Source organism: Hippoglossus hippoglossus, chromosome 8 (assembly GCF_009819705.1).
Source record: "Hippoglossus hippoglossus isolate fHipHip1 chromosome 8, fHipHip1.pri, whole genome shotgun sequence".
NCBI classification, from domain to species: Eukaryota; Metazoa; Chordata; class Actinopteri; order Pleuronectiformes; family Pleuronectidae; genus Hippoglossus; species Hippoglossus hippoglossus.
In genome coordinates, this window is record NC_047158.1 from 6,903,175 (window position 1) to 6,918,488 (window position 15,314).

Below are 15,314 nucleotides of genomic sequence, written 5' to 3' on the forward strand. Positions count from 1 at the left end.
TCTTCCACAGTTTCACTCAAATTATTCAGCTATAAAATCTCACAAAAAGGTGACTCAGGGCAGGTTGTGGCTGCCTCTGCTATTATACAGCATGTGCGGTTGCCTTTTTAGATAATTGATATTGAGCCTCCATATGAAAAGCAGTAATAAATGTCTTAATAAAGCTATTTACTGCGCGATATGGTGCACTTTGCTTTTATAGTGGTGCATGTAAATGATCAGTATCTACAATTTACTTTATAATGGGAACAAGGCTGTTATAGCCAGGGTAATGCTTGTGTCCTAGGTTAACCTCCAGGGCCACACAATTATAATAAGTGAAAAAGAAGTTTATGATTGTAATGCAAAATCAGAACAAGGGGCCACTCTATTTATAGTATAAACCCGTTAGAGGCCTTTATGTGACGCTAATAAAAAACCTACTTATTGTTACTTTAGGTTAATAAGTGTAATTGATTATTTTTTGACTGTCCTGATTCTGGTGACCAGGTGCTACTTCCTTAAAGTGACAACTTTATACTTAAAAGGGACATTAGTCAGTATGCACCACTTATATAATATAATATAATATAATATAATATTTTAATGTCCATAATATAACACAGACAGGCGGCTGCTCTGGCTCCAGCCCAATAGGGGGCGCTTGTGTAGCTGCAAACTCGCCGACCAGCTGCCAACACAAACAAGAAGAAGACGAAGAAGAAGAAGAAGTGAAAACGCTATGTGGTATTTTAGCCCGAATGTGCCTCCAAATATGTGAGAAATGTGAGATTTACATCCCGTCGGACTCGGTCTTGACTTCAGCTGGAGTTACCTGCACATCATGGCGGACTCTCTGTTTCTGCTGAACGGGGACACGCTCGCTGAAGGAGACTGTCGCTGTCTCTGCGGCTCTTGTTATTGTATCTGGCGCTAGCATTAGCCCGGGGAGCTAACACCGCTGTCCGAGCTTTCGACAGAACCGATGTCGATTCATTGCTGCGGGGCAGGAAGTTGAACCGCAAAGAACAAGGTAATTTCAGACATTGGCCCGCCGATCGGAGAAATGCTCACGCTTTTTACGTAACTGGTCGCAGTCGGTACGTTAGCTTTGCGGTGCACGAAATGCTGACGTTAATTTACAAGTGAAAAGAAACATCTGCTGCGTGTCTGCGTTACAAGAGGAGACCTTGATTAAAATGTGACCGCCCGCTAATACTAGTTTCCACGTCTTTAACGGTACCTCGTGGACGTTATTGCTGTGTAAACATTCCGGGGATGGAGCTGCATGTGGGAGCCGCTGTGATGGATCTCGCTCTGCGCATCCCAGACATTTGACTTGTTCGCCTGTCACAGAGAAATCATGTCTTGCAAAGCCGCCACCAAGGACAAGAAGTCGAGCTTCAGCAAGAAGCTGTTCAGGCGAGGCTCTGTGCGATCCGTGGGCAGTTTCATGAGCAGATTCCTGAGGACCCTGACAGCCTTATCCCACTTTGGATCGGAAATACAAGCAGAGGATGACAAGGACGATGGAGGGTTCTCCACGTTTAAACCCGGGAGCAAAGATGTGCCCATGGACGATGGGGACCTGGGGGGGTTCCTGTCCGGAGACAGGGTCCCCGGAGTGTCAGGGCTCAAAAACCACGGGAATACCTGCTTCATGAATGCGATCCTGCAGTGCCTCAGCAACACTGAACTCTTCGCGGAGTACCTGGTTCTGGAGCACTACAAAGGCGAGGAGGGGGACAAACCGAAGACTAATGGCCTACACCTGCAGAGGAAGGGTCCCCTGGCCAAAGGAGAGGTCACGGAGCAGCTGTCGGGACTTGTGCGGGCTTTATGGACGTTTGAATACACTCCACAGCACAGCAGAGACTTCAAGGTAAGAGGGGCATGAATGATCACACCAGGCAAGATGCTGTCACATGTGGACGTTAAGAATGACTGTCATGTTAAAAGAAAATACTTCAGGTGACAGACAAACTAAATCAAAGTTATCAACTGTGGTAATCTAGCTTGTTAACTTTAATTTGAACAAACCTAATTCATTTGCATGTTACCAACTTGGGTAATTATGTTAAGTTGATGAATCGGAGAAGAAAATCACAGCAGATTCTCGTTTCGGTAAAGTAAATTCAGTAACGAATTACTAACGATAATAATTTATTTAAATGTCATTGGTGGAAAACACTATCTACATGATGATTCTTCACGTGAATCCTGTGTCATCATAAGACATTTGTGCCTCTTCACATTGGTTCAATATCTGTGGAAATGCATGGAGACAATGACACATTTCCTGCTGCTGCTAATGTAACATTTTTGTCACCTAGCATTCATTGTAACCTTTGTGTCGCACGTTTTGTTGCAGAACGCGGTGTCAAAGAATGCCACTCAGTTTAAAGGGAACTCTCAGCACGATGCTCAGGAGTTTCTGCTGTGGCTGCTGGACAGAGTGCACGAGGACCTCAACACAGTCAACCCCAACAGCAGGCCTGCTATAAAGGTGTGTGTTTGTTGGAGGCTCCTCTAATCCTCTGTTTTTTATTCAAACATATTGACTGTGTGTGGTAGCATTGATGGATGAATACTTTTCCCAAGTTGCTCAACCATTGCTCAGCCCCACACACCTGTAATTAGCGGCATTGCATTTTATTTCACAGGTGTTCAAATAATTTCTGTGACTCAGTGTTTCTCACGAATGACTTGCTCTCACAGTGCAGTTGAAGCAGACTTGCCTCATCTTGTTTCCTCTTGATTAAATGGTACGAGTGAATAACAGAGTATGTGAAGGCTTTCTGGCATTAATGCTAGATTATGAACCCTGATAGTCTGTTTTTTTTCGTGACTTTTAAATCTGACTCATAAAACCTGTTTGTTTGTTTGTTTGTTCAGCCCCCTATTGAAGAAGATGATGAAAGCATAGAAGAGCCTTCTCTACCTCTCTCTGCTGGGTCGTTTGTACAAGAACTGTTCCAGGCTCAGTACAGGTAGGTTTTTTGGCCTGTAGAAGTCCTGTTTTTTTTTTGTTTTTTTTACAGTATGCCCATGGTATTTGCTATAGTAAGAGATATTATTTCCCACACAGGTCGTCTCTAACCTGCCCACATTGCCAAAAGCAGAGCAATACGTTCGATCCCTTCCTCTGCATCTCCTTACCGATCCCACTCCCACACACACGGTGAGTGCACACCTGAGCTGAGCTACAGCTTTCAAAAAATGTGCAGTATGTTTGTTCTGCTTCCTTTTCCATTATATAAGCAAACACAATGTGTAGAAGTTCTTCAACAAGGTAACACCTTTCATTGGTGTGTGTGTGCGTGCGTGCGTGCGTGGACAAGTTCACAAGGACCTGAAGCAAAAACCTGTGTGTGGTTAAGGAAGAATGTAACCTGGTTTGGCGGTGATGTTGAGGGTGTAGGGGGAGCAACAGTCCACTGTGCCCAGTCACAATGTTAAACTAACTTTTTACATTGGTTGCAATTTTTCACTGCACATTTTTGCTCCACAATAATACACCTATTATACCTTTGATTGACAGTATTGACAGTATATATATATATATATATATATATATATATATATATATATATATATGGCTGTGTAATTATTATATTATTGCATAATCATGCTAGTACACCCTGTCAAAGAGCAATTAACCTATTTCTAAATAATATTCAGTCTGACATTTGAATGAGAATGTTTTTTAGGATGTTAAAATGAATAAAACATTAACCACAGACAACCAAAACAATAAATAAAACAGACTCTCTGGTTCTGTTTACAAAAATTGCTTTTGCTCAATCTTCACAGGGTATATGTTACCAGCTCAGTAAACTGGATGGTGATTATTTAGATGAGCTTTATCTTTGCATCGTAGTAAGGTTAGTATTAAAGCATTTCGCCTAGGCTTTTGTGTGTGTGTGTTCGTCACATTTTCAATGTGTTTAAATATGTGTCAAACAAACTGTTCAGGTCCTAATAACTTGTGATGAGTGACTCGATCAAATACAGAGACACACCAGACTAATGTTTGGCGCACTGGTGCGACCAAGCACAATTGTTAGTCTCAGTTAACAGATTTTTGGTCGCATGTGCCCTCGCGGACATAGAATTTTGAAAGCAGAATAACACTGAGTTCATTTTAGGCTTTGTGCAGTGCAGGTAATAAAAAGGAAAGAAATATTACAAAATCTTTGTTGTTGTTGTTTTGCAGAGCATATGTCAAGCTGTTCTTGTGGTTACAGTATAATAAAAAATAATCCATACATGTCTAGTAAATGATTACCCTCTCTTTGCCAGGCCCCTGTATGTGACAGTGGTCTACCAGGGGAAGTACTCTCACTGTATGAGGATTGGAGTTGCTGTTCCCCTCAACAGCACCGTCTATCGCCTCCGAGATGCTGTGTCACGTGAGACCAAGATCCCAATGGACCAGGTGACATTTCTATCACTTATTAGCTCAGGGTCTGTCACAGTGAGACTGTTTTACAGTCACACTGCGAGGCTGCACCAGTTTCTTATAAAGCTAGGTTTCTCTAAGAGGGAGCTCAATACACTGTTGGATAAGAAACGATTTTATATACACATTTGTCCTGAGGGCATCAACGACTGAGTGCTAACATTGATGAAAAGCAAAAGGGTGAAAATGCCATGAGAGTAAATGTCACCGACAGCCAAGGTGGGATAAGAAGTGATCTTGAGATGTCTGTGTTTATTTGGAATAATAATGGGGAAGCAATTTCTTATTGGAGTGGTACATATTTTTAGATTTATGTTTCTTCTTTTTTCAGTTTGTTTTGACTGAAATGTACTATGATGGCTTCCATCGCTCATTTTGTGATGACGACGATGATCTTGAGATCATTCAAGAGAGCGATTCCATCTTTGCCTTTGAGACACCAGAGACCTTCAAACTGGAAAATTTACGCACAAAGAGAGGTGACACTTTCTTCATATTCCGCAAATGTTCGGTGTTTTCAAAAGACACTATTGGATCAGAATCTAACCAGACTTGCCTTTTGAATCTTATCACAGGAAGTCTCCTTGCAAACCTGAACCACAACAACTTGAAGTATGGGACTGAAATCAGCAGGACTTCATCGTTCATGCAGGGGGCCATGACTCCTGTTACTGCATCACCCAATAAAAACCTTGGACCAGAAAAAATTATCCTGTTGGTGTGTAACAGAGCCTGTACTGGTCACCAAGGAAAGAGGTACTACAATCAAAATACATTCTGTTCTGCGATTGATATTGAATATTTAACACGTTTTCTTTTCTTGTAAATAATAAAAATTTGGCTATCAATATAACACAATTAAAGCGTAGAGGAGAAATTGATAACTTCTAATAGTGCATTGTGTAATTTTAGGTTCGGCCTGCCTTTTGTACTGTACATGGAGCGCACGGTGACCTGGGACGGTTTACAAAAAGAGATCCTGGAGAAAATGCGTCATCTCTTGAGGCCTGGGGTCTATATTCAGGTAAAGGAGCAACAAACAGGCAACGTCCTAAACTGAATAGAAAAAATATGCCATCTTTGTCATATGTACTGGTCTCACAGATTTATTTTAAATGGTGTCTCTTTGTGCAGGTGGGACCTTTCAGTCTTCGGGTGGTTGGCGTTGTTGGTATAACCTACCTCCTTCCCCAAGATGAGCGACCACTGTGTCACCCGACTGTGGAAAGGTCAGTTTGGATATTTTATGTGATTTGACCAAAAAGTTATACAGCAGTTAATTTTAGAACAATCAAACAAGGTTACCTCTCCTAACATACTATGTATATGTGAATAGAGTGTTTGATATCATAAATCCCAGGCTTTTTACATTATACTTTTCATTTCCATTCATGTTGAAAAGCTAGAAAAACAGCTCAGTCAGATCCAGCCAGACATTTCATCCAGTGTGATGTGGCCAAACAAAACCACAAAAAGATATTTGACACCAGTGTGTGAAATCTGAATGTTTGTGGTGTAGTAGTACAGTAACTTAAGCAAAACTGTCATTTTTTGGAGGGGGAAAGTTTCCTCTCCATTCTGTGCTTTTTCCCAGAACATCCTCAGCATTAATGTCAGTGAAAGGTGAAAATGATGTTGACGCAAAACAAAGCAAACACTGTTTACACATGAACACAGTTTACACATGAACACAAAGGATGAGAAAATCTTGCAGGGTAACTGGGTGAGGTCACAATTATATCCACCTACGGTAGTTCTGATTCTCTCAGAGACCTGGTTGGATGACATGCCCTAACAGGATTCTCGACAGTTTCTCAACACGCCAGTTTAGCAAGTTTGGCCTATAACCCACATAAGTTCCCAATAAAAGAGCAAGTTACAACATTGCTCGTCCATAAAGGTGTGTGAATCAAAGTGAAATCATAGTTTTGTTCATTGCTATGAATGATCAATAGGTGTTTTCATAACAACTGAAACGTTATGTCTGTTACGTTATTGTCTGTTATAAACACAATCATATAACTACAAAAAGAAACTGCAGCAGAAATGTTTTTTGCCAGTTCTTTTACAGGAGCCGAATCATGTCATTTTGTTAGGTCATATTTGATTAAAAATTCCCACACACTGAGCCGGTTTCAAATTGCTCGTGCATTGTGAGGCACACAACCACAAAAAGCTTTTCACTGCCCACAGTGACATAAATGACAAAGGTATAAAATCCAATTTATAAATCTCACCTGCCGAAATAACTTCATTTGTTTCCGTCACAGAGCGTACAAGTCCTGTGGACAAGGAGGAGGACCACCACATGTGAAGATAGTGGTAGAGTGGGACAAAGAGACGAAGGACTAGTGAGTGACAAAGATTCATATTGTCTGTCTTTCATGTTGTTTCATCTACACACAATTATAGGAAGCTGCATTTGGACATTTGTTTGTTTTAATCTACATTTGGATCAACATATTAAATTCCAAATAGTTTGTTTCATAACTGTATTAATTTGGGAGAAATTTAATCAAACCATAGTGTTTGTTTGGAAGAACAAGATAAACCACTAATGATATCCACTTGCCTTGTATACACACCAGTGAATGTTTTATTTTATTGTAATTTTATTAAAAGTAATTCATTAAATACATAAAAATATCCACAACACGATCACAGACATTTGATATTAAATAGTTACACATAAATTATGCTTTCAAATACTTGACTGTCAGTCTTGTTTAGGTCCTCAGTAGGTAATGCAGACACAACTCCTTCTGAGTTGTCTTAACAAGCGACGAGCACTATAATACACTTTTTCCTTACATTATTTGCCTTTAGTTTTCTTGCTTATGTCTTGAAGAAGATAAAACCACGGACTCTCAATTTTCCTTAAAATTGTCCACCTTTTTAAAGATGACTTTGAGCAATAGTGCTAAAATTTCCCTTTCAGACAAGTTGTGTGGCAGTCATAGCCATGTTGCAGCACCTGACCTAAAAACTCTGCACCGATACCATGAATAAACTTTCAGGGCTGTGTTTAAAAGATGTCAAAGTTTTCTGCTGTAAGACTTGAACTTTAGTCTTGACAATAACAGCTTTTTGGGGGGGGGGAGGTCACAATGCTGGCCACAATATCGTAATGGCTGGTGGCCATTGGCCTAACTCTAGTATGTGTCAGCCATGATAGAGGAAGGAAAACAGTCAAGAGTCAGCCACAACCCAAAGCCAAAATGTTGCCAAATTTTAATCTTTAACATCGTCATCCAATCCTCACCTGTTTCTCAACATTTAGTCACTGCTTATTGCCACACTTATTACTTGCCACAGTCACAAACTTAAAGTTGCACATGTGTCACTGCACCTTCCTCTGTCGTTTAAAGACTCAGTTTTACAGTAAAAGGTGTTGCACCATTTCACTTAAATTGATATTTGAACATTCACTGATTCATTGATTTCTGAAACGACAAAGTACTGCAACACCTCAAACAAAGGCTGGTTTACAAGACTCAACCTCTTCGAAGCTCTTGAATGTACCTCCCACTATTTTCCCCTTCACACAATTTGCTTTTGTAATATAAATGTCTGCAGTTCCACCTACACAATCAACACGTCTGCTCTTATTCCCTCACTTAAGCTATTTACTTTGTTGTGTGGTTAATACACACATGCATACTTCTTCTTCAGAAGTCATGGCTTGACAACACTTTTCATGGCAGAGATGTGCAGAATATTGCTTGTGATTGAATCTTTTCATTCATTTATATAGTTCAGTCCGACAACTCATGTTTGAAATGTTCATTTCAGCAGTAGAACATAGAGAGTTTGATCTTTAATCCCCTCGTCGGAGTCGACAGGTTGATGCTGGGGTGGTGGAGGGACTGACTCGACAGGCGTCGATACGGATGCAGGGCAGCAGAGGCATTAACAAGCAAAGGGAGCTATCGGAAATCTTTGCAGCTTAAATAGACCGCCATATTGGGAGGGTGTGTATTATAGAGGGTATGATTACAGCAGCGCAGCTCGAGTTGGCTGCCTGAACAAGCTCGCAACCATTGCTCCATTTAATGTTTGTGCAGGTATTTGTCTGTGATGCCATTCAAAGCCGATTTAGTGCTGCTGCACTACCCAAATCTCACAGTTTCACAGTATTATCATCAAAAGTATTACTATATATAACAAACTGCATTATTGTAATCTTTTAAAACAAATGATTTAGAAATAGGGAAACACACAAAATCTCGAGGCAGATTCCTACGATCCTCGCATGACTAAGCTGTTGAATGACGGGATGACTGTGCTTCCTACTCCCACAGTCTGTTTGGACACACTGAGGAGGAGTATATTCCCGATGCTGAGAGTGTGTATCTGCACAGAGAACACCATCACCAGCCGCAGGCCTGCACCCTCGCTCAGTGCTTTCAGCTCTACACGAAGGAGGAGCAGGTAACATTTCGATCAGACTTATAGCTGGTACACGCATACTAATACACACGGTCCATTACTGCAGGGTCAGTGGTTTGACATGATAAAATAAATCTTAGCTTTGCCTCTGCACATATCCGTGGTATATTTTGAAGTATAGCCTCAAATATGTCTCCTCCCCGATGGTTTATTGTTCTTCTACTAAAGTTTAAAAAGCCTTTCACTTGAATTTTACCGTTTATTTGACTTTGACTTATTTGACTAATAAGGTTGGATTCTGGGAATGGACCTACACATACATGGTGGTTTAACTCGCCTGTAAATGTTCTAGAGGAGACCGGAGAGGAGCGAGTGGAAAACTTGGGGCCTCCTTTTACAAGCAGTGTGGTCAGAGCTCGTCCTTGATGGCTGCTGATTGGTGTGTTTGTGTGTCTCAGCTGGCCCCAGACGATGCCTGGCGCTGTCCCCACTGCAAGCAGCTGCAGCAGGGCCGCATTAAGCTCAGCCTGTGGACGCTGCCGGATGTACTCATACTGCATCTCAAGAGGTTCAGACAGGTACTTCAGCTCATTTAAATAAAAAAAATGGGACTCTCTGATTATCTACAGCAGCAACAATTATTTTTGGCACAATGGTCACAGATATCAAACCTCATTTCTTATTTTGGGAATAAACCTAAAATGTGCTTTCTCTAAGGAGGGGGACCGGAGGGTAAAGATGCAGAACATGGTGCGGTTCCCATTGATGGGCATGGACATGGCACCTCATGTGGTGAAGAGGAGTCAGAGCAGCTGGAGTTTACCTTCCCATTGGTCGCCATGGAGGAGACCCTATGGCCTGGGAAGAAACCCTGATGACTACCTTTATGACCTCTATGCTGTGTGCAACCACCATGGGAATATGCACGGAGGCCACTACACTGGTAATACAGAGTTGCAGCAGTTTAAAGGTGATATATAAAAGTTGTCAGGAAGTTTTGGCTCATCATCCAATTTTTTTTCGATTTTTTTTTTTGTGTACAGCTTACTGCAAGAACTCCATTGATGGTCAGTGGTACTGCTTTGATGACAGTGAGGTTTCCCCAGTAGCTGACGATGACGTGTGCCAGCAGACGGCCTATATACTCTTCTACCAGAGGAGGACAGTCATTCCCTCCTGGTCGGCCAACAGCTCTGTTGCTGGTCAGTGCCCACTCATATTGTAATGAAAACCTGTGTGAATGCTAAGTGTAATTCTAATGCAAGATTTGCATGAACAATACATGTAGATTACACTGTGGCAAAAGGTTTTGCTTTTATGATGAGTAATAGAGAGAAACTAACATTGTAATGTTCTTTAATGTGGTGTATTTATCCATTGTGCTTTGAAGCCCGGGAACAAGACTATTCTTAATTAGAATAAATCATTATTCTGCTTCTGAGCAATTACAATTTTAATGTATGTTTTAATGCATCAGCTACCACATATCCACAGAGCATTTGTCATATTATCTGAAGAAAGTAACTAAGTAGACTGCTTCATCAGGGCTCTAAACAATTCAAATAATTGTCTTTTACACAGGTTCCACTAGTTCCTCCCTGTGTGACCACTGGATCAACAGGTTGCCTGGCAGCAGGCCTGCTAGCTTGGCCTCTGGAGCCTCGTCCAGACGCACCTCTCTGGCTTCACTGGCCGAGTCGGTTGAGTTTCCAGTGGAACGCAGTGAGGATGATGGTAAGACAGATGCTGATATTTCTTTTCCTTTAACTGTTATTATTATATTGTATTACAGTTGTCGGATGAGACTGTATTTCTTTATCATGCTGCTTCATTTAAATTCTTTATAAAAAGCACACTCCTGTCAAATCTGACTCATATTTGAAAGTTTAGGCTTTTTAGTTTGAACTTTAAATAATGCTAGATGTTTGTAAAATTAAATTTAGAAACTAAGTAAAAAAAAAAAAAAATGCATAGCAGACAGTTTGTCATAGACCTAAATGATTAAATGAAATGTCTTCAAAGATCCAGGTTTACATTGTTGCTCAGTGTAATCCACTGAAATGAGCAACACAAACCTTTGTACCAAGAGTGCAATTCTGCTTCCACTGACAATATTTCTCTTGGTATGCAAAGATGCAAGAAAGTTTTTTTTTTTAAGTCAGAAAAGAGATTCTTAAGAGAATACAAAAACAATAGTGCGAGATAGAAGAAGAAGACAAACAAGACAACACGCTCTGCAGAGCAAGAAACCTTGAATTTCAAAATGAATTGAAAGTGAGGCCGATGTTGGCTTGAGCTGCTGTTTGTGGTTAATATAAATGTAGGCTTTATGTAACCCTCCAGAATACAGGGTTAGTATAGTCCCACAAATGTTGGCCAGGCAAACTGGTGTTTATCTGCAGCTTTAACAGATCTCTCAATAGAGAATACATATTATTTATTTAATGCATTTTGCTATGCAGCCATTTTTTATATGTTGATTTCCAAAATATTGAATTATGGCAACAACTTATCATTAGTAGTCATTATTAACAATAATAATATACAACTAACTTAAATGTACAAGTTCAAATGTCTTATGACACAAATTTGAAACAGCTCTGAACAAATGAAAATGGGGGATGAAAAACAGGGTTTCATGTTATTTTTAGAAGTGTTGAAATAGCAGTTGGTTTAAAGTTGTTGTATTTTGGATTAGTTCAAGGTTTGCTGCAGCACTTTAAGTCCAGTTGAGCTATAAGTCAGACAGCCAATAGTGCTGTGTATGCGTCTCTGTAGAGGATTTAACAACAAATGAAGTTCTTTCTGAAATAATTCCCTGTTTTTAGGAGGATTCTCTGCCCGCCCTTTTGTGAGGAGCATTCAGCATCAGAGCTCGTCTTCCAGGTCATCCATCGCTAGTCCTTTAGCCTTCAGCGACAGTGGGATAAAACCATCTTGGTCTCTTTCTGCGAAGCTTCATATGAGATCCAACTCGCCCTCACGGTTCTCCCTCGACTCTCGATGCTCACCTCCTCTAGAGAGGATAGGAGAGGCCTGCGATGACAAGGTTTCCACTTCGTGTTTTGGCAGCTATAGTCGACATGAACGCTACTTTGGCAGCAGGACTCCGTTGTCGATGATGGAGAGCAACTTAAGTGACCAGGACAACAATAAGCAGTTCCTAGACATGGTGTACTGCAGGGCTCCCACTCCAGTGGAAAAGAAGGGCACCAAAAATGAGCCAACCGAAAACAACAACCAGATTACAGCTATAGACCAAAACATACTACCTGCCCAAGCGACGCCCTCCAAAGAACAGAAACGAAAGAGCAGCATTGGAGGATTTGCCTCAAAGGCTGAAACCACAGGCTCCACAAAGAGCAAAGTGGAGCAAGAGAAAACTTCCAAAAAGCGTTTGTGCTCAACCCATAAAACCTCCACCCCTGAGACGTCTTCCAGCACACCTGTGAAAGGCAAGAAGGTGAGCAATACTAAAGAAAAGAGTGTAAACGCCAAGAAAAACACCTCAACACCCAGTGGGACGCCCTCCAAAACAAAGGCAGCAATTCAGCCTCTAGACGCAACGCCGCAACATAAGCCATGTGTCCGATCCACACCTCAGTCCTCAGCTTCTCCCTCACCAACTGCAAATACAAATTCCAGTGTCGCAGATAAAAGCACTCTGAGTAGTCGTAAACGACTGGTGGAAAGGAGCTACAGCAGAGATTCTATGCACACTAGCCCTCTGGTCAACAATCTCCGAGGCAGCTCAGTAGCTCGCTCTTCGCTCTCTAAGAGTGGGGAAAGCAACAAGATTGAAAAGAAATCTGTGAGGAGTTCAAGCAGTAGCTCCTCTGTCACTAGCCTGCGTTCACCAAGCGTGTCCACCAAAGACCTACAGCGCAACAGCAAGTCTGAGGAAAAAGGGTTGTCTTTCTTCAAGAGCGCCCTTCGACAAAGGGAAAGCCGCCGGTCGGCTGATTTGGGAAAAAGCTCCTTGCTTGCTAAAAAGTCCTCAGAGAGGACGTGCAAGCAAAATGGTCAAGCCAAGGAAATCGTTGCTGAGAATGGTAAGGCAGGAGATGCTGTGTCTTCACAAACATCTACAGAGACAAAGTCAAAGACAAAAGAGTCTTCCAAGCCCCCCAGCTCTCTCAGTCGCACTCTACTAAATGTAGGCAAGTCCAAGTCTTCCACTTCTGACGTAAGTCTCAAGTCGCCCACAAAAGGGAAGAAGCCTCTCGAAAGGATGGCATCTTCCCGAAAACTGTCATCTAGCATGCAATCACCTGCACGTACAACACAGAGGCCTCAATGATAAACTCATTGTAGTTATATTGAACGTACATATTGCAGCTATTTTCTTTGTGCCTATGTCTCACAGAGCATCAGATGTATTTGTAAAGAGACACATTGGATGTTGTGGTTGTGTACACTTTCGTTGAATATAGAGGACTTCTTGGTAACAGCATTGGAGTATTTATAGCTGAACTCTATAAAAAGCACTGTAGCTATTTGCATATTTCGGTGGCAAAAACTCCTGGTAAAATTACAGTTCGAGTTATTGGAGTACTTTGTATTGTTACCTGTTACACCTTTAAGAATTGGCAGGGCAGGGTAATAGATGTATTCTGGCATGGGTGATACATAAGCATGCTATATGCATTCAGCTGTACAGCACAACCAGTTTGATCGTGAGCACTCAAAGCCTGTTTGACAGCTGACAGAATTCCCCCATTGCAATCTTGAAATCCAATTATCTTTCCTTCAGACAAATATTCGAATACTTCAAAAAATATTCAGGCAGAAAACCTTGGTTTGAAATGCGGCATCTTGCACATTTAACAATAGGATGAGAGACAGTGTTACCTTGTACACACCAGCAATGCACAGTTTTTATTGTTTCGTAAAATCTTTTTAATTAATAGAGGTTCACATTTTTGTGAGATAAAAAGTAGTTGGTTGACGCTGCCCAAACTTCACTGCTCCTCTATAATGCATTTTAAACTAAAAAACAGTGGGAGAGAACCACAACATTGATAATGGTCTCTGGACAAATACTGAAACTTGATATGCTCTCACACACAAACGCACATATACTTGTGTTTCTGTCTTTGTGAGGACATTATGCATTTCCTAACCCTTACCTTAACCATCACAACTAAATACCTAAACTCAACCCTTACCCCTGAACTAACCTAAGTCTACCCCTAACCTAAAACCAAGTCTTAACCCCAAAATAGTCCTTGTCAGAAAGAGAGGTCAGGTCCTCACATAGATAGAAATACAAATACACAAAGGGCCTCACTTCATGAGGTCAAATATTCAGGTCCTCACAAAGATAGAAATGCAAGTACACACACACAAAAGAGTTTCATTCCGAAAGAGTTGTGACAAAGCATTCATAAAGTTTTCATTAGTTGTTTAAGCTGATCAAACTGGCCATTGATCGATTTAAAACCTGCAGTCTAAACACACAGTCTCAAAACACCTCATAGCATTGGTTTACTTCATATTTGTCTTGAGAGTATCTAGGATCAATATGGAATGGCAGTACAAAAATAATAATCTTTATTGTTAACATTAAAAGACAATTTGTGGAGTACAGAGGTAAAATCTCTTTCAAAGAAAAAGAATTAGGATTGGTACGAAAAATTGAGGCAAAACTTTATCTTTGTTTAATATTAGTACCTTTTTGACAGAAATGTATTTTATTAGATTCTTATCAAAGTTGAGTGTGTTTTTTTTCCTCAGAAGAGATGGTGTTTTGGAATGAAACCCTTTAAATTGAAAATAAATAACTATATATATATATAATTATATATATGTTTCTGTACAGATATTGACATAAGTATATAGTATAAACCCCATTTATTTTCCTCTCCAATAGCAACATGAAAATGATCTCAAGCGCCTTTCAGTACTGTACATGGAAACAAATAATTGCCTTTGGCAACATAGTAGTCTACTACTGTATGCATCACTGAGTAGGAATGTTGTGTTGTTTGCACTTTGTATAGATAAAGTAGTTTCCTCTTACCCTGAACAGTTATAAATATATATATAAATATACGCACACACACACACACAAACTTAATGTAAATATCGCATTTTTAATATGTTGTCTGTACATGTTTTCAAGACATATCGTAAAGTAAAGAGTCAACAGGCCTTTAGGCGTGAAATGGTAAAAGGGTACATTCATCTCAATGTTTCAGGGGTCATCCCTTCATTCCTCCTGGTGCTGTAACAGACCACTGCTCTTCTGGCACTGATGTTTCTTAAATGAACATATTTTCAAATGCTGATGTTCAGAACTGTGACCACGTAAACATCAGTGAGCCAGAAACCTGTTGGCAGTGTTTATCATAATAACCTGTGGTACCTCATCGGAGAGGACAGTGCTTTTTTTTTTTTCCTTCATCGGGCTGAAATAAGATGTCGATAATGAGCCATTTAGTTCATCGTAGAACTATGTATTGTCTGCGAGCAGTCGTCCAAA

The 15,314-nt window shown here is 40.6% G+C and overlaps 1 protein-coding gene across 1 annotated transcript; it reads left to right on the top strand.

The window, feature by feature from the left end:
• The first annotated feature begins 676 nt into the window (after positions 1-676).
• On the top strand, positions 677-13,812 carry usp31 (ubiquitin specific peptidase 31). The gene is made up of 16 exons (XM_034593412.1): positions 677-1,861; positions 2,351-2,485; positions 2,875-2,969; positions 3,068-3,160; positions 4,282-4,417; positions 4,773-4,920; positions 5,017-5,197; positions 5,354-5,465; positions 5,576-5,670; positions 6,712-6,792; positions 8,743-8,872; positions 9,289-9,408; positions 9,548-9,773; positions 9,874-10,032; positions 10,412-10,564; positions 11,659-13,812. Exons 1-16 carry the CDS (start codon positions 1,343-1,345, stop codon positions 13,128-13,130), a joined length of 3,855 nt encoding a protein of 1,284 aa, XP_034449303.1. The 5' UTR covers positions 677-1,342; the 3' UTR covers positions 13,131-13,812.
• The last annotated feature ends 1,502 nt before the right edge of the window (positions 13,813-15,314 follow it).